This window comes from Perca flavescens, chromosome 14 (genome assembly GCF_004354835.1).
Source record: "Perca flavescens isolate YP-PL-M2 chromosome 14, PFLA_1.0, whole genome shotgun sequence".
NCBI lineage: Eukaryota > Metazoa > Chordata > Actinopteri > Perciformes > Percidae > Perca > Perca flavescens.
In genome coordinates this window covers 11,636,920-11,661,574 of record NC_041344.1, presented here as the reverse complement: position 1 = coordinate 11,661,574, position 24,655 = coordinate 11,636,920, and the positions used below count along the sequence as shown (strand labels likewise).

The following is a 24,655-nucleotide window of genomic DNA, read 5'->3' as shown; positions in this document are numbered from 1 at the left end:
GTTGTAAAGTACATTCACTCAAAACAACACTCAAATACTGTACTTTGGCCCTGTACACAGGTACTTGAACTTGAAGACAGTAGCTCCTAACTGTACTGCACTCAAGTAGAGTTGGTAGTTGATTACAATTCATTGTTGGAAAAGTATTCAATTAATTGATTAATTACTGAATTAGGCTACTAATTTAATTAAGTAATTGCTTAATTAAGCAGTAATTCCATTTTATGCCACTTACAAATGAATTATGATGCAATATTATAGATTTGGTTAACTAGCAGTACAACTACCCTACCCTACCTTAACTAGCATTAAAGTGATTCTTATTTATGGATCAACATAATCCAGTAATACACTATTCTAAATTGGACTATAACAATTTCTTTTACTTTTGGTATCTTCAGTATATTTTGACGCTAATACTAATACAATTTTGAAACCAGGACTTTTACTTGGAAAAGACTATTTTTATGCACTGACATTGCTGCTCTTACTCAAGTAAAAGATCAGAGTATTTGTTTTTACCATTGAATCAAGTGCTTTACTTTAGTAGCAACACAACAGTGTAGAATACTCCATTACAAGTAAAAGTCCATTTAAAATCTTTGTTACAGTACATACTGTAAGAATTCTAAGCAAAATGTACTCAAAGTATGAAAAAAAATATAAAAGTACTCATGAGGAAAATTGCCCCTGTGTGTGTTGTATTATTGTTTTATTATGTAGTTGGTTGAGATTAAGCTATTTATTTAACTATATTCCTGGGTAGATTAATCTATAACAAATACATGTATTAAATGCATTAAATATTCTGTATGTAAAATCTTTAACCACATAGTAAATATCTAGTGGCCCTGTGCAGATGTAGGCCTACTTTTCATCCTCTACACACTGAACATTAAAAACTCAACTGTCCTTACCAATAAGTAAGTTAGTTAATGGGGCATGCCTGGAACCCCACATAACCATATGTCCATATCCATCAACACAATTTGATATGGGATAATGCACAGGGATAATATGTTATACAACCAGGGAGAGAAATGCACTATTTCTGTGACCTAAACATGTTATTTCATTAGATTTTGCATCATAAAGTGGGGCAAATGCTTAACGTCTTTCTTTCCTTCTTTCTTTCAACAAAGCACCGAATCACCCTTACAATCTTATTGTTTGCTTTTGGGCACGTTCATATTTTGAATTGTAGGCTACCTTACTCTTAACCATTTATATTTATGACACTTAACGTGTTTGCCTGCACGTGCATTATGTACATTTTCCACTTTGTATTACAACTGCTGCACAACTATTTCCCTCGGGGTAAAGTTTAATCCTCACCCTCACTTTTGAAACAACAAAAAAAAGAGAACGGCAAAACCAAAACCCCTCAGCCCCGCCCGCCCGAGCATTTCCGGTATTTAAAATCAGCTCCCACCCATTGACATATATAAAAGCTCCCACCAAGCCAAGTCGTCAAATGGGGCGGATACAAACGTCCCCAATAGACCAATAGGATTGCGAGAACGAGGCGATTGACACCTCAGTGACGAAAAACTGCGGGCCAGCTGTCACAGCGCGCGAAATATCAAAATTTATATTCAGTGTGTAAGGTTAGGGATCAGGCGGGAGGAAGAGAAAGAGCCCGGCTAAACGCTTTCTAAATGTCCTTTAAAGTCTGAAATAGACTTTGTCACGCAGACATTTGCTTTTTTACGTCTGTTGCTGCTGAGTTTCGACAAAGTGTTGTCTCCGCTGGTCTATTTTGCAAAAGAGCGGACAAAGATGAGCCTGGTCGTTTCTCAACAACAGGTGAGGAAATTATTTCAGATATCAGTCCTTATTTTGGACGTCTAGCTATATAGCTAACGTGAACACATGAGCCTGACATGTATGTTCCCGTTAGTTATGAGTTAAAAGACTGGCAAGGTTGAAAAAGAAATGTGCTAATTGCAACTATAGTTAGCGTTAGCCAGTTAGCAGGTTAGGTTTAGCCAGCTGGGATGGTGGCTGTCGTCTTGGCCTGGTCACATCGATTAAATGCACGTTAGTTAGGCATTTTACTTTGTTGACCACTGTTAAAATCGTATAACGTTATCTAAGCAGCTTGTGGTCTAGGGGATTACTCACGAAAATCAGTCACTTGTGCCTGTAACGTTATTTCATGTATGGTGCATGTAACATTAGCTAGCTAAGTTACCTAATAACGTTAAAGGGAAGCATTGCAGCTAGCTAACGTTACGTGCTCATTGTTTAGCAGATTGCAGGGCGCCACTAAAGTATTTTAACATCCGTTTTGCTGCTTTAAGTCACACCAACGACCTCCATGTTTTTTGGTAACGTTGTAAATAAATTACCTTTCCTAAGTGATGTATTTTGACAAATATAGACCCATGCTCTAACTTTGGCATCCTAGAAAAGTCATGCATGGAGTTGGACAGCTATCAACGATTGTAGTCTTGACACTTTAACCATGCAATTAATACCTAGTACCTTTTTTGGATTGTATGGTAACAGTGCACAGAGAACAGGAATCAGCCCTGAACACTGACATTTGGCAGTGTGCGTTAGATTAAGGCTGTGTTGCACAGAATCTGGAGCCTCGTGTTTTTTTTTCTCTCTCCAGTAAACGGACATCAGTTCAAACAGACTACAATCCCCCATACTATAGAAAATGCACTTCATGATGGATACATTTTGTGTTATTCTACCCAGGCAGAGGGGCTCCCGGCTGTGGCCCAAACAGCAACGGAGAGTGATTCAGACAGCGGGATGGGCTCTCCAGCAGAGGAGATGGTCATAGAGACAGCAAACAAAAGAGAAGAGCTTCCAGGTGAAGTAACACAACAATGTGATTATCCAGCCTGAGAGAGATGGGGCAGCAGGAACAATTTTGGCTGTTTAAATGAGGGAAAGGTTTATGTTAATGTCTGTAATGTTACATAAACTTGTTACATTTACATTATACAGTTTAGGTATTTAGCGGATACTTAACCACACAGTTTACAGTAAGTGCAACAGTTAAATATATTTTTGAGTAGTATCCCATGATCCACAATAACAACCCAAAGACAAATCTGCCTGTGCAAATTATCTAAAGGTGTAAAATAAAAAAAACAATGCAATGTCAAAAAACAAAGTGCCTCAAGGACTTGACTGCACCTACAGATTAAAGATGATGATAATCCTTTTTATGCGTTTAAATAAAAAGCGACTGAGGTTATATCATTAATACTGGAGCAAATAAAATAACATAAAAGCACAGTACATCAGACAAAGGACGGCAACAACATAACCAATTTTAGATAGAAACTATTATTTTTGTTTTAGTATCATTGCATGTGTGCATGACTCTAAATTGTTATCGGTTTTCAGATTCTGACGACGATGAAGACATCACAGTTCACAGAAAGCCACATCGTAATGCCATTACAGACAGTGAGGAAGAGGAGGCATCTGCGGAGAGCAGTGTATACATGGCCGAAGCACTGGTATTATCTGCTTCCAGCGGAGAGGAGATGGAGACTAGAGAGGCAGAGGACAAGGATGAGAGGAAAGCAAGAGGGGCAAAGAAGAGCAAGAGAATAAGCCGTGCTCCCATTGACAGCGAAGACAGTGAGCCCGAACAACAGGGATGTAGAGAAATGGAGGAGCAACGGGAGGAGGTGAGAAAGGAAGCAAAATCAATGAAAGAAAGGAAGAAGAGAGAGAAGAGCCAGAGGCATCGGGAGAAAAAGGAGAAGCGTAGCAAAGTGGTGGAAAAACTGAAGAAGAAAGAGGGGTTCTCTGAAATGAATGAGGTTAGAAGCTTGGCTTTTTCACTGTGATGTGTGTTTTTTTTATTATTTATTTATTCTTTCTTTCTTGTTATGCTAAGACTCTAGTCTGGAAATGTGTGGAGATTTTTTTTTGGACTCTTCTATGTCCTAAATTAACTGCACACAAACTGTGTGTGTGTGTTGGCACTTGCACTCAAATTATAATTAACATGTATTCTATAAGCAGAATTAAGTGATTGTTAAACAATAGGAGTCCCTGATGTGGATTATATTATATTGCATGCATGTTCCCAGAACACACCTCTCCCTCGAGCTCTGAATGACAGTGGATGCCTGCTGGGCGACACAGACCTGTTTGACAATGGTCTTGACAATGAGGAGGAAGAGGAGTCTCTCGATGCCATCCGAGCTGCTGTCAAGCAAAAGATGAAAAAACAGAAGGTACAAAAAAGATGACCATTGCAATTGGAATCGTTCATAACAGTTTTATATGTAAAAGGTGTAGTCAGGAATTTAAGCCCTAGCTTTTTGTTGTTATCACTATTGAGCTGATAGGTACACATAATACTGATGACACAATTCATGATATTTTGGTGAAAAGAGTGTCATAAAACTATTTTGCAGATTTTGTCTGCACAGGCCTTTGTGTAATTAGGGAAATATTATTGCAGGATCCTCTCCTGGATGAGGAACAGGAGGAAGAGGAAGATGCAGCAGAGAAACCCCAGCGTGTGGTATGCAGTGCCAAAATGCTTGGAATTTATTCTAAATGCTACAAAATCTATACGCGGTTTCATTCTCAACATGTGTGATGATTTCAGGAGAGGAAAGCTGCACGCGCCAGCAAAGAAGCAATGAAGCAGCTCCACAGCGAGTCTCAGAGGCTTGTCAGGGGTCAGTTTACAAGAAACATTTTGTCTTTTATCTATTGTGGCAGTGTGTTAACAGTTTTCTGATAATTATTTGTAATCATAATTTGAAATGTGTGGTTCAGATTTAAAAATGGGTGACTTCCATGCTACTGAGACTTAATCTTTGACATTGTTTCTTCTGTCTTTGTAGAGTCTACACTAGGCCTGCCCTACCACATCCCTGAGCCGAAGACCATTGACCAGTTCTTTAGGAAGAGAGCCAGGCCAGAGGGGCCTGCCATGGCTTTGTTGAAGTAAAGACAAACATAACATGCAGACATCCAGGCAGCAGCTAGCTAAAAGTTTAATTTCACACACCAAGTTCATTTTGAAGTTTTGCATTTATTTTTGTGTGACAGACACACGCACGCACGCATGCACACACACAAATACAAATCAAACCCCAATATCAACATTCAATCAAAAGTTTCAAGCCTTCGGTAATAAACCTACAAATGAATGATAATGTTGTTGTCTTCAGATCCACAAAGTATTCAGCCATGATGTTGGAGACACCGTCACCTCCTCCTCCACCTCCCACCAACCCACCCAACGAGCCTCTGCAGCCGTCCACAGAGCCGGACTATTCTCCCTCTCAAGATCTGTCATCCGCTCAGATCCAGCCCATACGCCATCCTGCCGCCACCTCGTCCCCGCAGCAGGAGAGCCTCAACCAGGCCGGAGAAGCAACTGCGAGCATAGATCCCGACCAGGAATCTGGACCGATGCTTTACCTCTCTGAGAGTTTGCAGGAGTCAGTCACAACAGATGAAGCGGTGAGACCTGATTCTGGAGAAGAAACGTCTCATTTAGAACAGAGTCACGCTGCAGTAATGTCGGACTCTGATGCCCTGCAAAAAGAATCTGTGCCTGGGGCTTTGGTGCAGCCTTTAGCCACTCATGACTGCGCTGATCCAGTTGCAGCAGAGCCTTCGGCCCAGCAACCCACCAAACCCAAGAAGGACAAATTGGCCAGACTAAAGAAGCTTGGACTGGACCCCCCACCCGTCGCTAAATTGTGTCCAGATGACGGGGCTTTTGTTCAGCTCGAGCTCCCACAGCCCAACCCTGGTTAGTCTTGATTCTCTTATGATTTCAGCCGAGTTAGAAGAATGTGTCGTAAATCGGAATAAGCATTTCTACTATTAAATTTAGATCTTTATATTCATCCCCTCTGATCTTCAACTAGGTTTGGAGGCCCTGAAGGAACGTTACCTTCGTCACGTCAAGGCACCTGTACGCCCTCAGGGAGAGCGAACAATGCAGCTCGACATTGTCCGCAAAGACAGCACCCCGTCTGGCCAGGAAGAGCTGCACACAGAGTCACTCACTGTCACTGTTAAGGAGGGAGCAGAGAAGCCTGTGGCAACCAAACCAGGTATGGATACACATGTGATGTGCACATAGAGGCCAGGGTTTCTGGAAAATGAGATAAGTTTGACGTGTATTTCAGATTGGGAGACCAAATTGTTGACAGTTTTATTATTTAGCAACAATAACAAACAAATGAGAAATCAACTTGGCCGTGGTCCAAAGGTGCACACATATATTGACTTGGAGATTTGGTTTGCTTCATGACATGCTTAGCCTCCTCTGTCCCCTCTTTTCATAGGAGAGAAGCTGCTGACTCTGAAGCAGCGCCTGCAGCTCGCCATGGCCCAAAGGAGACAGGAGGAGAGGGCACGCAGGGCTGAGCTAAATCGCCTTGACAATGAAGACTGTGGAGAGGAGGAAGAGGAGGAGGAAGATATGACTGATGAGTCTGAGGAAGAGGAGGTAAGAGGATGTTTTGTTTCTTGCTGCTTTGGAACAATCAAATTGCTTTATACACATTTGTGCATTTATCCCTTTTTGTACTCGCGTCAAGCCTGCTCTTCTCTTTTACCAGAATGTAGATGACTTACTGGGAGGTGATGATGGTGAGGAAGAAGAGAAGGAGCATGAAGATGAGGAAGGCAGTGTGGCCCAGAGTATCAGGAGTCCTTCTCCTGTGGCACTAAACAGGCCCTCGCCGACTCCTGACCTGATAAACACTGATGGCACGCTCATGCTGTTCCCTGGGAACTCCTGCTCTCGCACTGGGTAAGTGTGTTTCTGGTTGTGTGTCTCTTTATGTTAACTTTGTAACATTGTAAGTGACCCTAGAGAATGCTTCTTAAAATGAATGTAACAATAAAACTGCCTTTTAAAAAGTATCACTTACCTAATCATAACCACACGTGCTGTTGTCATTTTTAGTGATGGTATAAGAAGGTCTGGTCCTTCTGGACAGGACAGCAGCAGCAATAAGATGGGTGAGTAGAGTGAAAGGCCTGTGTTCAGTTGGTCCATAGTTTTTACTTCCGAAACAAACTGATGTATAGTTATCATTAGCTATTATTGAGATCAAATGCTTTAAATATAGCGATGCAAATGTTGTTGTGTTTTACACTCCTTGAAAATTTGGCACGACACTTTTTCATTTGTCTTTTTCGCTCTATCTCATCCGTCTCGTCTCCAGAAGAGGATGACTCTCTGTCCCTGATGAAGGACAACAGCCACAACAGCAGCTTTGAGTTAGCAGGATCTATAACCTCCTACCAGCCTGTGAATCATCAGCGCTCCGCAGGAAGAAGTATCTCCAACTATTCCATTTTCCGCTCCCCTTCTCCCTGCCACTTCAGGCCCAGCTTCCTCGGCTCTGCCTCTAAGGTAAGAGAAAAGGATTTTTCAGTGTGTTTTTAATAGTTTGAGCACCAAAATATAATCAGGGGGTTGAATTGCCCCAAACTTGCACAGGGTTAAAAAAAAAAAACTGTTTTTAATTCAGTCAAAGTGATGAGGCACATTGAAAAATCCACAATTTTAGTGTCATGATTTTAGTTTTGCTCATTAAAAAACACAGTAAAAATACAATATGTACTCAAAGACATTTGTGTACAAATGTACGGACTCACTTATACCTGCATATACTGACATTTACATGAATTAAAAGTAAACAAGCTGAAATGATAGGACACTATAAGTTTATACAAAGCCCTCTCCCAAAACCTCAAGGCAAGAAACTGGATTACATTAAATAAAAATGAGGAAAGGCAACTTCAAAAGAGACAAAATATTTTTTTCAGCATTTATATATTGTTACCTTCAAAATGAAATGGTTAACATTTTTTATCTTTTTTTTTTTTCTTTTTTTCTTTCTTCTATCAGAGTTCAGGCAAACTCTCCGAGCGCTCTCTTTGCCTCCCTGTTGAGGATTCCCAAGACTTGTATGCACCTCCATCCCCAGGAGCAGATTTGGGTCCCCTGGGCGAAGCAGCTTCTGGGCCTGGTCTGGGAGGAGACTCCCAGGGTCGCTTCTCCCTGGAGGACGACACCCACTCCCAGTTACTAGATGCAGACGGCTTCCTTAACGTGGGCCCACGGCCCGGTGCACCTCACTCCCACAAGAGACAGTTGATCCTGGACAGCCTGGATGAAAACGCGATGGATGCCAACATGGGAGAGCTGTTAGGCCTGTGCTCAGGTGGTTTTGGGACCGCGCAGGGCGGCTCAAGCAGGGCTGGAGGCCTCGGAGCAACACAGGAGGATGAGATGCTCGGGTTGTGCTCTGGAGCGTTTCCACCAACACAGGCCGAAGAGGAGCACATGGAAACAGAAAAGAGTTTGGGGAGCGGACAGGATGAAGACTCTGATGATACCATGGATCAGCTGCTGGGGCTGTGTTCAGGGAAATTTCCTAGTCCAGGTAAAGGAGTGTTTGCTGTCACCCTTCTGTACGGTTTTATTTTAAATGCCCTACCATGAAAAAAATCTGTTTTGCAGACTAGTTAAAAACTGGAGACATATCTGTCACTTATAAGCTATTCATTTCTTAATGGTTTAACCAAACCGTAGACCTTATTGGGGAAAAGAAATTAAAACTGATAACTTGTTGATAAGAGCCTGATAAACTATACAGAACCTCAAGGATCTGTAGTTGAGAGAACTGTGAAAATTCCTACTTCCTTATAATGTTGGCATTTTTATCGTCAAAAATGCAAAACTTTACCAAACAACAACCATACTACAGACATGTATTGCATCAGACGAAAAGAAGAGGCTGTTTTCTGTATGTCCTTCGGTTGGTTTCCCCTCTCTCGAAAAAGTTTGATTTTGAGATTTGACAATGTTTTGAAATGTTTTCCCTCTAGTTACGCAGTATTTCGATTTTGTCTCCTTTGCTGCCAATTTTAGGTTCTGCTCGCACGGCTTCGCCAGCCCAAGACAGGTACAGTTGAAAGACCTGAAATAATCCAAATCATTAGTCAGAAAGAAGATTATTGTTGAGGAAAAGTTGTTACTTTTTACAATTCTTTACAAAAGTGTTCTCCTTGTGTCTGTATGAAGTAACAAGAAGCCAGAGGAGGAAGAGCAGGAGGAAGAGGACTGTGAGTTCCGACTTCTATCGGATGTGGAAAGTCACAGTGAACAGGTGAGATTGTCTCTGTTAATTTTTTAGCTACAGAAGTTTGACTTAGATAACATACTGGATGTATGTATTTACCATGCAAATGAATTGTGGCTTTATAGGAGGACAATGATGAAGATGGTGGAGAGGAGAATGAGGATGGAGAGGAGGACGAGGCAGATGCTGATGAAGACCATGACATAGAAGAGGAGGAGATGCAGGGCGTCTTTGCATCACACGGCGTGAAGAAAAAGAAGAAGAAAATGTAGGTGTAAAATAAAAAAATACATATGAATACCTAACTAATGTTATATACTCGTCTCTTTGAGTTTGACATTATAGGAAGATTAATTCTAGTCATTTTCATCAGACAATCCATGCTGTAGTGCATGTTTTAATAGCTTCTTGCATCCTGTTCACAGGCGTTTGGCCGACTATCTGGAGTCGGAGGCTGAGCTGTCCGGCAGTGACTTGGACAGCGACGATGAGGATGGCGACAGAGGGAGTGAATACGAAGAAGAGGAGCTTCTTGAGGAGCTTCCCTCTGATGAAGAGCTGCAGGACCAGGTCAACAAGATCCACATGTGAGTACTTTACCAAGTTTAAGCTGCCTAGTACAGAGAGTTTCCTCCGCTGATGCTCCAATCATGATGGGAATATCTTGTAATAATAATGCAAGGTGGATTTTTTTTTTTTTTTTATCAGAAATGTTGAGGTTTAAACTGAGAGATGGAAATATAAAATGTCATTGTTCCTACAGGAAGCAGATAATGGATGATGATAAGCGCCGTCTGAGGCTCTACCAGGAGCGTTACCTCGCTGATGGCGACCTGCATTCTGATGGCCCGGGACGAGCTCGCCGCTTCCGTTGGAAGAATATGGGTGAGTTACCGGATGGGGAATAAACACCCATAATACCATAAACTGGTGTTTAATTAAGAATTTGATGGGATTTTAGACAGTAGTTGTTGAAAGAAGACAACCCAAGCAGTATGTGTCTGAACACCCAGATTTATAGCTATTTACTTAAAGTTTTACATATATTTTGCTACATTTTATATCAAATCAGTACAACTTTACTCATTCCTGCAAGGACAATTGTACTCAGCAGCTTTCCTCCCAGATCAACAAACACACACACACAAAGAGGAAAAGAGAGAAAACGCAGTTAATCTGAAATAAAAACAATTCTGTTATAAGCTTACAATTATGTGGAATTGTTTTTAAAAAAAAAAAAAAAAAAAAAATGCAAACATTACATTAACTCATTAACTCAAAGGTCATACATTATTGAACTTTGAGTTCATTAAATCTTCTGTTTATATTTAATGTTTAACTAAACTGCTCCAAGCCATTTAGAGTTTCTCTTTGCACTTTTCCTCCAGATGATGGTTTCAACATGGACAGGACGGGAGCGGAGGGCGAGGAAGAGGAGGAAGATGAGGTGGTGGACCTATCTGAGGTCCAAAGGCGAAAAGAGAGACTAGAAAGAGAACATTGGCTCAGAGAACAGGTAGGGTTTGAACATTTGTGTTTGCAAGTATTTATAGTCCTACACACAGACATACAAACATACATTTATAGTATTTACTGATGATGACTAAATTCTATTATGTTGTAAATTTGATGCAGTCTTAGAGAGTTTACCCTGTAAACATGCAAAGAAAGGATAAATGTGTGCATTCAAGACATACTTGGTTATCCCCTCCTCTGCAACAGGGTGATATTTTCTTCATTCCTCTCTCTGTGTCTCTTCTCACAGTCTGAACAGAAAGCCAAGAAAGGGGAAGATTTAGATGCAGATGATGAGAAGATTGGAGAGGAAGACAGTCAGTTTATGAAGCTGGCCAAGAAACTGACTGCCAAGACTTTGCAGAGAAAAGGTTGGTTTGATACTAGACCTTACAAGAAGTATCCCATGAGTTTAAAAATATCCAGACATGCTTTTGTCCAGTAATAATTGCGGTAATATTCTGAGCAAACAAATTGATGGAAAAATCACCAGACAGAACATTTCTAAGTTTAGGAGCATTTTCGTTCTGTTGATCATGGGATGATTAACCGTTTCCAAAGAGAAACAGTCTAATCTTAGTCTCAGTTCTTAACAAATATGCTTTTTGACCTACTTAGTGCTGTCAGTAAAAAAGACTGTCGATAACATCACCTGATGTTGCGACAGAGCTTTAAAGATAAAGCAGAAGCCCACACACACACACTCTCTGATTGCACCAAAACACTGGCATGTGTCCCAGCTAACTAAACTAAACCGGACTCAGAGGAGAAACTGCTGCCAATACTCTGAGTGCTAAATGGTTGCTTCAGGTCGTTCATTTCCAGACAGTTGTGGCTTTACAATATGACATTAGTCAGATTTTTAAAGGGCATTTTGACTATTTGTACTGCTGTACAAGTCAACTGAAGACAATAAATGTGCTTTTTTTTTATAAACTCTCTGCTTTGAAATGATATAGCACCTTTTACATCAGTGTGTCACAACAAACCTTTCAGGACTATAACATGTATGAATGACCCCAATACGACCTGGTAATTTGAATTTGTATGTATATTTGGCAGGATATATTTAGAATCTTTCACTATCTAACTTTCAAAATGTTCAAACCAGAGCCCCCTGCGGCACCACAACCAGAAAAGACGACCTCAGCTCTCAACCCCTTCCAGAGACCCTCGCAGGTACAGGTACGTCAACATCCCTAATTGTTTAAAATGGTTAATCTGGGTTTCATTTGCTTTAATGACTCTTTATTCTTCAGCTTGTTTATATCCCATCTGGTTAACTACTTGTTGGGGATTTGTAGGTGTAAGCATCATTACGATTTAGATAAACCTAACATTTTACCAACAAAGTTCGTTCTATATATTCCCTGTGATCTGTACAAGGACTGGAAAACTGTAAGACGTGTTTTATTGACTCTTCCAGGTGATGAGAGGGTCACTACTGAGTCAGCCTCAGTCCGTCCTCCAGAAGCTGGCTTCGATCTCGGAGGGGAATCCTCTGGCTCCCAGAAACAGTAGAGGGTTCCTGTTTCATACTCTGTCTCCTGAGAAGGACAACTCAACCTCAAATGCTCCCAAGGAACAGGTGAGTGAAGAAATCCCACTAAACGAATGTGTTGAATCCTCATTTGCTCTATATGGCATTCAACAATACAACTATTCAGTCCTGCGTCACACCTATGCTGAGGTATTGAGCTGAATATACAAAATATCTTTGATACACTAAGGGACAAGGACAAAGTAATATTTCACCCTAAAATGTTGGCATTAGTTTATCAAAGAAAGATTAAGGTAGAATGTATTTATATTCTCTCCATATACAGTACTCCGTGCACAGATACAAAAGATGAATAAGGTAGTATAATAAGAGAAAGCAGATGGCAAGATTCTAGTTTGTCTTATTATATAACTTGAAATGAGTGGTAGAAAAATGCAGCTTTCTATAGAAGAATGTAAATCCTCAATATTCTGCATCAAATGTTAGTCTAATAAGTTGGGATTTGAATGTTTCAGAGAACTGACTGTCCAAAAGTCTGCAGCTTCACTTCAGTGACGCAATATAATAACTCTGATCTGCTTATGTGCAGTCCTTCCCAAACATTGTGTTTTCATGACAATTTTGCTTTAGAAAAACACATTACAAAACCCCCTCTTGTTCAACTCTGTGTCATTAAGTCATAGTTCACACTGGCAGCTATGCATGGATCCCTAGATTGATGAATGTTTGTTTTTATTAGATAAAAGGGGAAGTAAGCTCATGTTGCAAATTGCGGCTTTCGTGTTGCAAAATTGGTGAAACGGGCCCCACCAGTACATGACCACTAGTGGAACCTCATCACTGCTCTTGAAAACAATATGCTCGTGGTACTGCTGACTCTTCTGCATTCTTTAAACATTCCAAATCTTTGATAGAGTAGCCATTATGGTTGCTAAATCTTGACTAGAAAATTGGTTTTATGATTTTACCAATCCTGTCTGGTTGTGTATTTTTAGCAGGATCTCCGTTTTTAAAAATAAGCACAAAAACTAAATACTTTCCAAAGAGCTTGGAGAGAGATTGCTCAGTAGGGCTGGGCGATATGGAGTAAATCAGATATCACGATATTCTTGACCAAATACCTCTATTGATATTGTGGCGATATTCTAGGGTTGAAAATCGGTGCTTTAATAAAATATCTTCACACTTAGATTTTAGATAAATAATCATCAGTAATGTGGACATAATGTCTAAGTGGGGAAAAGGCAAATAACAGAACAGCTAGAACAGTCTGCTAAGTTCAGAAAAGTTCATCACTTTACTGTAATGCAGCCTTTAAAACCAGGAAAAGACAACACTTGTGTCATATCACGATATTACGACCTCCAACAACATCCCCAATCCAAGACAATATCTAGTCTCCTATCACGATATCGATATAATCGATATATTGCCCAGTGTGATTATCATGAGTGTGATGGGTGAATGTATTAATGTCTTCTAGATTTATAACACTAGGTGGAGCCAAAGCCCACTGCTCATATTAGATTCTATTAAGTGCAAACACAAAAATCTTTGTTTGGCAGTTTTTTTCCAAATGTCTTTTATCCCAATACTCACATTAACTTAATTTATGTATGTATTTATTATTTTAAGCACACATTAGTCACAAAATAATTGTATTCATGTGTTTTTTATCTGTGGATGTGTTTGATCCTCAGATGATGAAGAAGAGGGGGCCGGTGGGAACGGTGAAGCCAGCAGCAAAGAGGGTCTGCCGGGAGAGCAGACCTGCAGAACAGACTAAAGGCCCCCAGAGGAGCATCTTCAACTTCCTGGACCACTGAGGTCACAATACACTTACTGAATGATAATCATCAGCAGGCTGGGAAGCAAACCAATAAAGGCCAGAATTTACCAGCCATTACCAGCATTTTAACAGCCAATAAGACTTCATTAATGAATGAGGTGGTTATGTGCTATAGTGGCTGGTGGATGTCCTCTGTATTACTCATTACACACAAATACAGATGCTTATATGTGTTAAGCATGTTTACATTGCCTTAAAATGGCAAACTAAAGCACACCACTCAGGCATCTTTTGATGTTTTACTTTTTCTTACTCCCACTTGCTATTCATTTGTTCAGCTTCTTTGTCAAAATTGTAAATCCGTTCCGCCATCAGAAGCATTCATCTGTCACACCTTACTTGACTTAATTTAGCTTCTCTGATGGAGGTCCATTTCAAATGTTTTATCATGTAAATAGGATTGATTTGTTTTTTTAATGGTTAGGGAGCTTTTGTATGATGATTTAAATGTATGTGTTTTACATTGTAAATAAAAGTGTATTTTAAGACATTGCTGTTGATGCTTGTGTCTTTTCTTGTCCGACCCAGCTGTCTGTATCATTACTCTGCGGATTGCCTTAAAAATATGGTAAAGATATCCATGATTTCAATTTGATGAATCCTACAGACTTTGGTGTTCCTCTTGACTTTTCCTCTAGCACCACCATGAGGTTTATCACATCATTTGTGGTTTTGAGTGAACTGTATACACAACTTTTTGGGTGGATTACAATGAAATTTGGTACAAACCTTCATGTTCTCCTCAGGATGAGTTATAATAACTTTGGCAATCTCAGATTTTCATATAACGCCGCCATCAGGTCAACATTGTAATTTATAATCACTTTTGGTTTATGACTAAATACCTGCAAAATGAATGACTTCTATTCTCCTCAGCTGTACTTTGTGTTTAGTGCTAATGTTAGCATAATAACATGCTAGTTCAGCCTCACAGAGCCACTAGCATGGCTGTAGACTCTAGGCTGTATTCAAAACTGCATACTACCTACGAATGCAGTATGTACACTGCTTTCGTCGGTAGTATGCAGTATGAAACAGATTTATTTCGCAGTATGCTTGGCCAGACTTAGCTGTTTTATTTTTTATTTTTTTTTGGTTTTGAAAAGCAGAAGTAATGAAGTTATAGTGGGGCTTTGCATTGTTGTCCGATGAATACTGGAGATTTTTGCGAAACGGTACGACATCCGGGTATTTTTGGCGTACTGCAGATTTTTTTGCATACTATATTTTGGCCAAATGAGGGTATACTGCTAATATAGGCAGTTTCCAATACAGCGTTGGTCTTGTTCTTCATTCTCCTTTTTATTTTTACGGACTACGATATAATCCTGAGCCATCTGTAAAAATATGTTTGGGGCTGGATATGTCACTACTTTAGTTTGTAAGATTTGCCTTCTTTTGAAAACAATTGTCTGTGAGAAATTTTGTACAACAAAAATAATTTAAAAAGCCCTCAGAGACCTCTTCTTTGGGTTATTGCTTGATTCTTGGGATTTAGACATTGCATTTGAAAGAAACATTTCTGTTTCCATTACCACTCTTGGACATCACCTTTAATCATATGCAGTGTACATAGTTATTAGGCCTCTTGTGGATAAGACCGTGTACTCATCTCATCTTCATTACCTGTACAGACTTAATGTAACATTGAGGTTTAGACAGGCAGGAGAGCGTGTAAAGAAGGGTTTCCACGTCCAGAAGGCCACACTTCTCTCTGTCCTTTGCTGTGAATATTTGAGACTCCTTTGACTCTTTATTTCACTTTCTGCTTTAAATCATAATCGCAGTTTAGAGACTAATGATTTGGTAAGTGGCTAATAATAGGCCGGTATTAAAGGGAGGGTCTTCTAACGAGCCCTTTCATGTCTCTCCGTCTCATTAGTAGCCACGGTGATTAGGAGGAGGTCCCGAGGTTAGGAATAGGCGCAGGAGGCCCCATTACACATCATTAGGGGCCAGCGCCAGGAGGGTCTGGAATGAACCCCATGGTGGGTCCCGCCTATAGCGAGCTGCTTTACCTGCAGGCAGGCCAGCTTAATCCTGGTGTTGTTGAAGCAGTGATTACGTTTTTACCTTTGTCAAAGCAGTGATTACATTTTTACCTTTGTCAAAGTGTTTCCGCCTCTGTTTGAGAGTCCAAAGTATCAAAACCACTGGATTTCTGTGAGATTTTAAGAGCCAAGAGGCTTTAGGCAAAGCTATAATATGATTTAGTGTGGAGCTGCCTTGGTCATTATTTCTGAGCCATTACAACGCAATTAATCGAGATAAAGACTTGATTCCAAATCCTCGGGGTCTGTTTGCAGGGTCGAGAAATCGATTGTAATTAGAATGTGCATAGACATTATTCGTCTTTGCAAGTTGGAGAGTAATTCAGCTTTTTTATTCCTTTTTCTCTTTCTCTGCATCAACACCATAGTCGCCTTCCAAACTGAATTTCACAACTTTGTTTAACCCCGAGAGGGAATTACGAGGTCAACGCAGTAAAGCCAAACCCCCCTGAACTCCCAATTCACTCCACAGTTGAAAGAGGAGGAAGGTTACATGTTTTGGCACCGAGGCCCAGCTTCTAAATATCTAGAGGACACGGATCTGGCCTTATTCAGATTATGAGGAGGAGAGAGGGCAGAGGGTGGAATAATTGAAGAGAAACATGAGCTGTAGCACCCAAGGGGTGTGTGCAGCTTGTGTCATGACGTATGCACTGTATGCCTAAAATAAAAGTATATAATTAGTGTGCAAAGCAAACCCTGTGCTGAATTAGTGGTTCAATTTAGCACGTCTTGGGTGATTTGGATGATTTTTAAGAGCTGGCTGTGAGCTGAAGGTCCAGCAGGCTTATTCTTACAGTCTCTATGCATCTCAGCACTGGGGATCTGACAGTGTAGCCTGTGGGTGCTGCTGGCCGCCCTCGGCCACTGTCACAGCCGAGACTGGTGCTGGAGCAGATGTGGAGCTGAGCTGAGGGAAGTGGGTCAGGATGCTGCAGGCTGTGTACAATTCAAACAAGGTCTTATTATTCACAAGGTAAGTCATGCTTTTTTTTTTTTTTTTTTAACTCTTTCCCGTGTGTTTCCCGTGTGTTTATTTTATATATATATATATATATATATATATACGCACACACACACTGTGTATGTATGTGTGTGTGTGTGTGCACTAATCTGTGTTCCCCCAAGAGGCCTCACAAATGACCCTCAGTCCTCCGAGTTCAGTCTATCTCTCCTTCTACCAGTGTCCTCTGTAGTTGTCTTTTGTAACTTGGGTTTTTCTTTTTTAGAGAGAGATGGAGTGAGAGATGATTTTGCGTGTGACGGGGCCTTGGGCGGACGGGTGTGTTTGATGTATTTTTTATGTGCTTAGGCTACTAGTGAACGATGGGAAGGGAGAGGAAGGGGAGGGAGGGAGGGAGGACGCCTGGAGCTGATGCACTTGAATGGGGATGTTGTTGAAGGAGAAAAGGGGGTAGATAGAAGTGTGTGTGTGTGTGTGTGTGTGTGTGTGTGTGTGTGTGTGTGTGTGTGTGTGTGTGTGTTCGTGTTCGTAAAAGAAGGAGGAGGACACAAGGTTTTTTCTGCCGCCAGCGACGACATGTCAGGGGGATTAGAGCAGGGTGGAGGGAGACAGTGAACACTTGTTAAGTCTGTCTGATGTAGCCTCTCTATACCACGCACACACCTCTAGAAAACACACTTGCATGTACACAAACACACACAATCAACTGCCATACCCTTAGATCTGAGATTGACAATCACAAAAGCACTCAGTCACCAGTTTGGAGAAATATCAAACTACAACAAATCCTGCAGTTCTGCGAGGACTGGAGATATGATGTTGCTTGTCAGTGTTGCATTGTGGGTATCAGTTTTGATGCCTTAAACACACCTGTAATTGTAGATATGTTGTGATAAGATTTTTAAAAATCCATTCCCCGACACTTGATGTCGACATGTTCAATATATACCAGAAACTGTTGGCATTTACTGTTGTGATTTGCGTGTGAGTCATTTTCCTCGATTTCCCAGAATGCTGTTCGACAAACACCAGAGGACAGGCATGACCTTGCTTGTTGAGTTCAATAAGAAGGTGGAGAGAGAACACAGGCATGGCAATAGCACAGTAAAACCACCAGATGATGTTTTTTCCTTTGTCCTCTACTAAAGCTTGAGAGTCTTTTACTATTTCTCCTGTGAGGAAATTTCCCTTGTATGATTTTTAAAAACTCTTGTTACAGACTGACTGTAGACAGATGTCCTTCTGTAGGTCTGAACAAACCAATATCTGTGTACTTTTGATGTTACAGAAAGCAAAGAAAGAAAATACTTTGCAATTGAACTCTGTCTTTAGCTGAGCTGGAAATATCTAAATATCAAAAATGCAGTAGCTGTCTATAACTGTACTCAGAAGTGTGCTTTTAATATTGTTACTTCACTTGGATGTCTGAGCTTCACTGTGCAGCAGAATAATGTATGTGCAGTTTGACACTAGAAGGCTGTTTTCACATTCATCTTCTGAAGGGGAAAAGTTTATCTATGCTCACACATATCTGACATGTTTCATTGAGGGAGAAGGAGTAGATGTCACTTTAGGCATTTATATATATATATATTATATATAATTATTATTATATTTGGTAATTGGATTGTCTTAAAATGTGTCTGGAAGAGATCTTTTTTTTATGATCAATTTTTTATTTATTTTTTCATTTTAAACAACAGAAAAGAGAAACACACTTGAACAATAGCAACCACCCTCTCCCACCCCCCACCCTCCGCGGTCTCGAGGAAAATTAAGAAAAAAACAGAAATCACACTTTTCCTAGTCACTCTCCTCTATTTCTTGTGATGCTGAGGTCATTAGGACTGATACCTGTGCTGCTGCACCTTTCCATAGAACTCTAGTCGATGACTTGGCTTTGTTAATCCTTGCCGTAGAGAGCTCCCGCATAACTATGTCCAGAAAATACGCCAACCACTGTTTTATACAAAGCGAGTGGGGGGAGCCAGCGTTGAGCTATCATTTTCTTGGTCGCGGTTGAGCCGGCTAACCAAACTTTCTTTTGTCTCCCAAGCAGGTGTAATTTAGAGTCGTCATTAAGTAACAAAACAATCGGGTCAGTAGGAATTCGACATCCTATCACATCAGATATTATTGATGTTGTTTTATTCCAAAACTCATGCACCTGTTCACACTCCCAGACAATGTGCAGGAAAGTTTGGAAGATATCTTTAACTTTAAAGTCCCTATGGGGATATTTGTCTTGTAAGGTGAACAACACATACAGACTCTAACATAAGATAAATTAAAGATAATAAAAATACACAAAACATGCAGAACATGAGCTAAAATCCACCACACAATCGGTGTGAGAATTGGTTGGTTATAAAATGCATACCTATAGTTTTAACAGCGTTTAAGCAGTATACAACACACTACTTTAACACACTATAACAGGAGAGTCAAACCCCCACAAGGGCCACACTGTAAAAAGAGAATCACACCAAGGACCACACATGTCAAGTTTATTGACATGCTTTTGTTACTGCATGTCATGTTTTTAACATTTTGGTAGCTTTTTTCATCATTTTTGTTCTTTTTGTGGCTTTCTCAGACATTTGTCACCTTTTTGTAATTTTTTTGCTTTTTGTTGCATTTTTGTTGACATGAAGCCCTACAAAAATCATCAAGAGTTCTTTAGCCATCGTAGAATTTAGCAAATCAAGCAAAAACAATGATACATTTTTTTTAACAACAACCTGTTTCACAGCCTGAATATGAAAACTCTCTCTCTGCTTTGATTGTCAGGTAATTGCCATTTAAAAAACACTTTCCTGTGTTTTTGGTTTGGCGCGCAACTAGGTGGGCCAAAATTTATTGTGAACCCAAACTGATATATAGGCCGGATCTAAAGAGAGTTTGACACGTGCACTATAATGTAGGTATAAGCAGATATAAGTGTTTATTAATATATTGTCAACTCCATGTGAGCATTTATAAGGATAACACTGTTGTACTTATATACAATATGTATTCATATCAGAAGTTAATAAATGTTTGTACATTAAAAAATACTTAAAGATGACCTTATATCTGCATACAACTGCTTTATAGTGGGTTATTAGCCATTGATTAAATATTTGTATACTGCTTCTGATTGCTAAATGGGTCAAAGGAAAGTGTTACCCACAAAAAAAAACAACAACATACTTTTCAACCTAATTTTGTCTAATTTTAACTGCTTTTGGTGTTCTTTGTTGTAACACACAGGCTATTAACACTCTAGGACTCAATATAAAACTGTGATTTTGCCAGAGGGCTAAAGTAACTGGAGCAACAGTCACTGTAACCTTATTATTAGGTTAACAACACCATGCCATCATGTGGTTGTTGTGGTATAGAAGCCTGTTGCTGTACAGTCAAACCTACATTACAGTAAAAAATAACTTAACACATCACCATCCTCACATTGTTTCTATTCGAATTCGTCATGGTTTCCCTTTTCCTGCAGTCCCGGCCCAGTTTAGGAAGTGCTTAGTCAGTCCTGTTTTTCCCAGAACCACAGTGGCAGCGAGAGGATGGGAGGAGGAGGAGAAGGAGGAGGGAGGAAGAGGAAAACAAACATCACATAGGAGGGTCGGAGGAGGGGGGAACGAATTGGGAGGGCGTAGTGTCCAGCTTCTCCACCGAACAGCAAACCAGCAAAAAGGTAAGAATAAACCGCAACCTGATGCTTATATGTTCACACGGTTCTGTGTCATTTGACTTGTGCAAGCGGCAAATAGAAGAGAGCAAGGGTCTGAGGTTATTTTTACCGAGAGGACACAGCACTGATAATGGGGTGAGCGTTACATAACGCCCAATGTAGCCTACATGAAATATTCCTGGGTTTTTCTGCATTTTTATCACGTTGAGAGGAAATATCGAGTCTTTTTTTTTTTTAACCTTAACGGTTCCCTGTAGATGAATTAGGATGTAAAATGGTCGTGTATTTTTAACCTTATATTCATCACTAAGCCGTAAATATGCAGCCACTGAGCGCCATTGGTCGCCTGTTTTGTGTTTTCCGCCGTCGTCCGTGTAAAAACGGGCATCTTTTTGCACAGATAAGAAACATCCACCCGGCAGCAGGACCGTTTTGGTATTATGTTTCTCTTTTTTCATCGCATGCTTATGTTTTTGCTTGTAGGAGATAGCCTACATTAATATAATGGCCTTATCCTAAATATTCTAACACATTATAGATTATTTTTAAATTTAAAAATCAGCTCTAGAGCGATAAATATGTCAATTTTACACGGAGAATCAGTTTTTTCTCCTCACGATCATCAAGCATCAGTTTGTACTTGCATGCTGCACGCGCGCTCCCGACAACGCCACAGTCGGCTCGATGGTGTTTAAGCCCCCAACGTCGACTTCAAGGCACCTAACCCTAACCTTAACCCTTACCCTAACCATTGCCAAATCCGAGTGCCTTCCAGGCAGCGTTGCCTGGAAAGCGACGTTGGGGGCTTAAAACACCAAACACCCACAGTCGCTGTCCTTCAGCACCACGTGAACGCGCATGCAGAGAAGAGGAGAGGGGTAGGCCTATTGATTGACAGCAGCCTGAAGTCAGGATTAGAGAAATTTCCATTCTGAGGAGACATGTAAATAGTTGATGCTAATAGAAATAGAATGTGCAGACCAGCCTGTAGTTCTAGAAATTATAAACAAGGAGTTTTGTGTGTGTGTGGAGGGGTGGGGGGGAACTAGATTTCATTTTTCTTTTCATCAGTTTAATTGTTGTTTTGGTTCACCCATGTATATCTTATGTGTTGTTTGTAATGCAGCTCTTTTAGCAGGTACTTTACATTTTTGGTGAACATTTCCTAAAGTGTTCTTTAGCTTTATAGGCTGCTTATGACTCCTTTATGTATCCTCTATGCAGTGGCTGGTTTTGACAAAATCAACTTGCAGAGACTGGGAAATTGCTTGGCTGATAACGCAGTTCAAACCTTGGCTTGTTTTGAGAACTCCAAGATTTAAGAGTTGTGTATGGAACAGCATGGGATTAATAAGATGTGTTTTGTCTGGCAATCAAACTGGTGAGACAAACAACAGGAAAACAGAGCTGTTGCGAAGAGAACAGTGTGCATTTGTTGTGGTGTTTCACCACTAAAAACTTCAACACACAAACACAAAATAGGTTTAAAAACACTCTTTTGATCACTAGATACCATTTGTTTGCTGGGTAACATTTGTATATAACTGAGTAACCTGGTACAGATGCCAAAATGATACTTTACTAACTTTTTTTTTTTTTTTTTTAACATTTAACAGAACAAAACAAAAACTTCTTGTCGTTTCAGTGAGGCTCAGTCAAGGTCAGTGATGCTTCACCATCAGGACCAACCTCTGAACTCGGCCTATGGAGACAAGGGAGGCTCCAACAATGGCTCCACCTCGCTGCGAAACAGGAAGTGTGACAAAGATGGCAACTTCAACTTCCTGCCAGGCAAAGATAACGATCAGGGCTTCACAAGCAACGGAGGAGGAGACGAGAACCAAAACCAGGTCCGCCCCCGCAACTTGGGCCCGCTGGGTCGCGACCCTCCCAACTCCTCCTCGTCTCCTGGGTATCACCACAACTCAGGGGTCCTGTCACCGCGCTCCCGCAGGCCCTGCTGGAGCCCCCTGGAGCCCCTGCCCGAAATTGAGAACGGGGATGACGGTTACGGCCGAGTGCCTCCCGATGGAGCGGAGGAAGGTAGGATGCAGGAAGAGGAGAGAAGGGTGATGATGAGCCAGAATGAGGAGAAGCAGAGAGAGAAAAGGGAGGTGCAGAAGAGGAAAAGCAGCTTGGGTTTCAAAGGAATGGAAGACAAGGGGCAGCTGGAAGACAATGATGATGAATGGGGCGACAGCGACTCTGAGTCTGAGTTCAGCTGCCGGTCTGGTGGCAGCATGTCCTCCCTCAACATGGACAGTGGCGGCGAAGGGATGCTCATGGGAGGCTGGGACCGCATCGGAGTTGGGGAACCAAAATCCAACCACCAGGAAAATGACCCAACCAGAAACGGCAACAGAGAACCTACTGGGAAAAGCAAAAGCTTCAGTCACAAGTCGCTGACAGGAAGCAACCTGGGAAATGTTCTCGAGGAAGGAGCAGAAGAGCAAGACGACAACGATCAGTCTTCAGACTCGGACGGCGAGATACCAGAGCTGATGGATGCGGTGTGGACGCTGCGAGACCGCGAGCGCTTCAAGGCCCAGGAGATGGAGAAGCACCAGGTGCAGCTGACCATGTACCGCCGCCTGGCGCTGATCCGCTGGGTCCGCACCCTGCAGAGCCGCATCCAGGAGCAGCAGAACCGCCTGCAGTCCAGCTTTGACATCATCCTCACACAGAGGAAGGAATTGCTGCGCATGGGCGCCGCTGCTGCCGTGGCCAACGCCGCGTCCGCTACTGCTGTCAGCCAATCATAAAGAGGGAGAGAGAGAGAGATGGGAGGAACTAAAACAGGAAGGTGTTAAAACACGTTTTTGTTCCGTTTGCTTCTATGCTGAAGACATTTCCCCTGGGGGAAAAAAAGACAATCCCCCATCATCCTGTCTGACATTTCTAGACTTCACACTCATGTTGTTGATTGTAATGACAAAACCCTGTGTTTGTGTTGATTGTCTTTACTAGTGGCCCACACAGAGCATCAATAAATGTATCTGACTCATCTTCAGTCAACTGAACACTGAACTTTAATCCCTGTATCTACGTCAAACCAAAAATGTTTTCTGGTCAAATATGATGAACACTTTGTTGTGAGATTAATATCAAAAAGATTTTGTGTGTGTTTGCTGTTCTTGTTTGTCTTGACCTGTGCGTAGAAAAACACCTGCTGTACCAAAAAAGTATTGGAGAATATAATGTATATTTAACATTGTTAGAGATGATTTATACCCTGAGATCATGCTGTAAATATAGAGAGATAAATTAAGAGAGTAAATTAAAAGAATAAATAAAATGATCTTATCTGACTTGTTTGTGTTGTCTGTTTGTGTGCACATTCCTAAGACCAGCTGTTATAAAAATTGAGTTTTTGTAATAAGATTTTGTATAGATAAATCTGAGGGGAAAGTCCAATGAGTTGGCTAATAAAAGCACTTTAAGAGCCCAGAGCTTCATTTCATTCCAGATCAGCATGTTGATTTCAAGGAGCAGGTTTATCAAAGCTCCCTCAGTGCAGATATGACTAAAGAAGGGCAGTTTTATTTTTTATCTTATGTAGCTGTACTTGCTGTTCTGGAGCCCCTGGGCAAATGACCTTTTAGCTAACAATTGCCTCTTTGTCAGCTGAACAAAGTTGGTTTGTATCGGCTCATCGCACGGGGTTGGGGAGTGTATGTTCTGCGGGGAGTGTGATAGCCGTGTGAGGCTCAGGCGTCAATCTTTATGGGCATGGCTGCTGCCGCGGGCACTCCGAGATCATCTCACCTCCTTCCATGTGCATGTATGTGTGTGTGTTCAGAGAGAGATACCAGCCGCAATGCCACCCTATAATCTCCATCCTGAGCGAGTCGTGGAGGGGGGCCCCCGGGGAGCCTGACAGTGTGCGCCCCGGGGCCCTGCAGGTCCTATCCGGACGCGCTGAACAGACGCTGGTCCGGTTGCGCGCAGGAGAGCCAAACCCCGGGGCAAGTTTGGGG

General features: G+C 41.2%; 2 protein-coding genes across 5 annotated transcripts; both read left to right on the top strand.

Moving 5' to 3' along the window:
• The first annotated feature begins 1,490 nt into the window (after positions 1-1,490).
• Positions 1,491-14,465, top strand: clspn (claspin). Of its 2 annotated transcripts, none has more exons than XM_028596647.1 (24): positions 1,491-1,806; positions 2,710-2,827; positions 3,370-3,794; positions 4,068-4,214; positions 4,445-4,507; positions 4,595-4,667; positions 4,836-4,938; positions 5,166-5,755; positions 5,874-6,062; positions 6,297-6,460; positions 6,573-6,766; positions 6,923-6,978; positions 7,185-7,375; positions 7,874-8,411; positions 8,900-8,933; positions 9,053-9,137; positions 9,236-9,378; positions 9,536-9,697; positions 9,874-9,995; positions 10,499-10,626; positions 10,876-10,996; positions 11,737-11,804; positions 12,052-12,213; positions 13,827-14,465. In XM_028596647.1, the coding sequence occupies exons 1-24, from the start codon at positions 1,780-1,782 to the stop codon at positions 13,950-13,952; spliced, it is 4,029 nt and encodes a 1,342-aa protein (XP_028452448.1). In that variant the 5' UTR covers positions 1,491-1,779; the 3' UTR covers positions 13,953-14,465. The 2 variants fall into 2 exon arrangements, with proteins under 2 accessions (XP_028452448.1, XP_028452447.1); XM_028596646.1 differs by having other exon boundaries at positions 11,737-11,810.
• A 6,119-nt stretch (positions 14,466-20,584) lies between these two features.
• Positions 20,585-23,980, top strand: c19h1orf216 (chromosome 19 C1orf216 homolog). Of its 3 annotated transcripts, none has more exons than XM_028597875.1 (2): positions 20,585-20,681; positions 22,324-23,980. In XM_028597875.1, exon 2 carries the CDS (start codon positions 22,346-22,348, stop codon positions 23,438-23,440), a length of 1,095 nt encoding a protein of 364 aa, XP_028453676.1. In that variant the 5' UTR covers positions 20,585-20,681; positions 22,324-22,345; the 3' UTR covers positions 23,441-23,980. The 3 variants fall into 3 exon arrangements, with proteins under 3 accessions (XP_028453676.1, XP_028453675.1, XP_028453674.1); XM_028597874.1 differs by lacking the exon at positions 20,585-20,681 and adding an exon at positions 20,692-20,813; XM_028597873.1 differs by lacking the exon at positions 20,585-20,681 and adding an exon at positions 20,847-21,113.
• Positions 23,981-24,655: the final 675 nt, after the last annotated feature.

Coding starts and splice junctions, on each gene's coding strand:
- clspn (XM_028596646.1), top strand. CDS start 1,780: ATGAGCCTGGTCGTTTCTCAACAACAG. Junction 6,063..6,296: donor GCCTGTGGCAACCAAACCAG/GTATGGATACAC, acceptor CTCTTTTCATAG/GAGAGAAGCTGCTGACTCTG. Junction 10,627..10,875: donor AACATTGGCTCAGAGAACAG/GTAGGGTTTGAA, acceptor CTCTTCTCACAG/TCTGAACAGAAAGCCAAGAA.
- c19h1orf216 (XM_028597873.1), top strand. CDS start 20,998: ATGCAGCCACTGAGCGCCATTGGTCGCCTGTTTTGTGTTTTCCGCCGT. Junction 21,114..22,323: donor CCGGCAGCAGGACCGTTTTG/GTATTATGTTTC, acceptor TTGTCGTTTCAG/TGAGGCTCAGTCAAGGTCAG.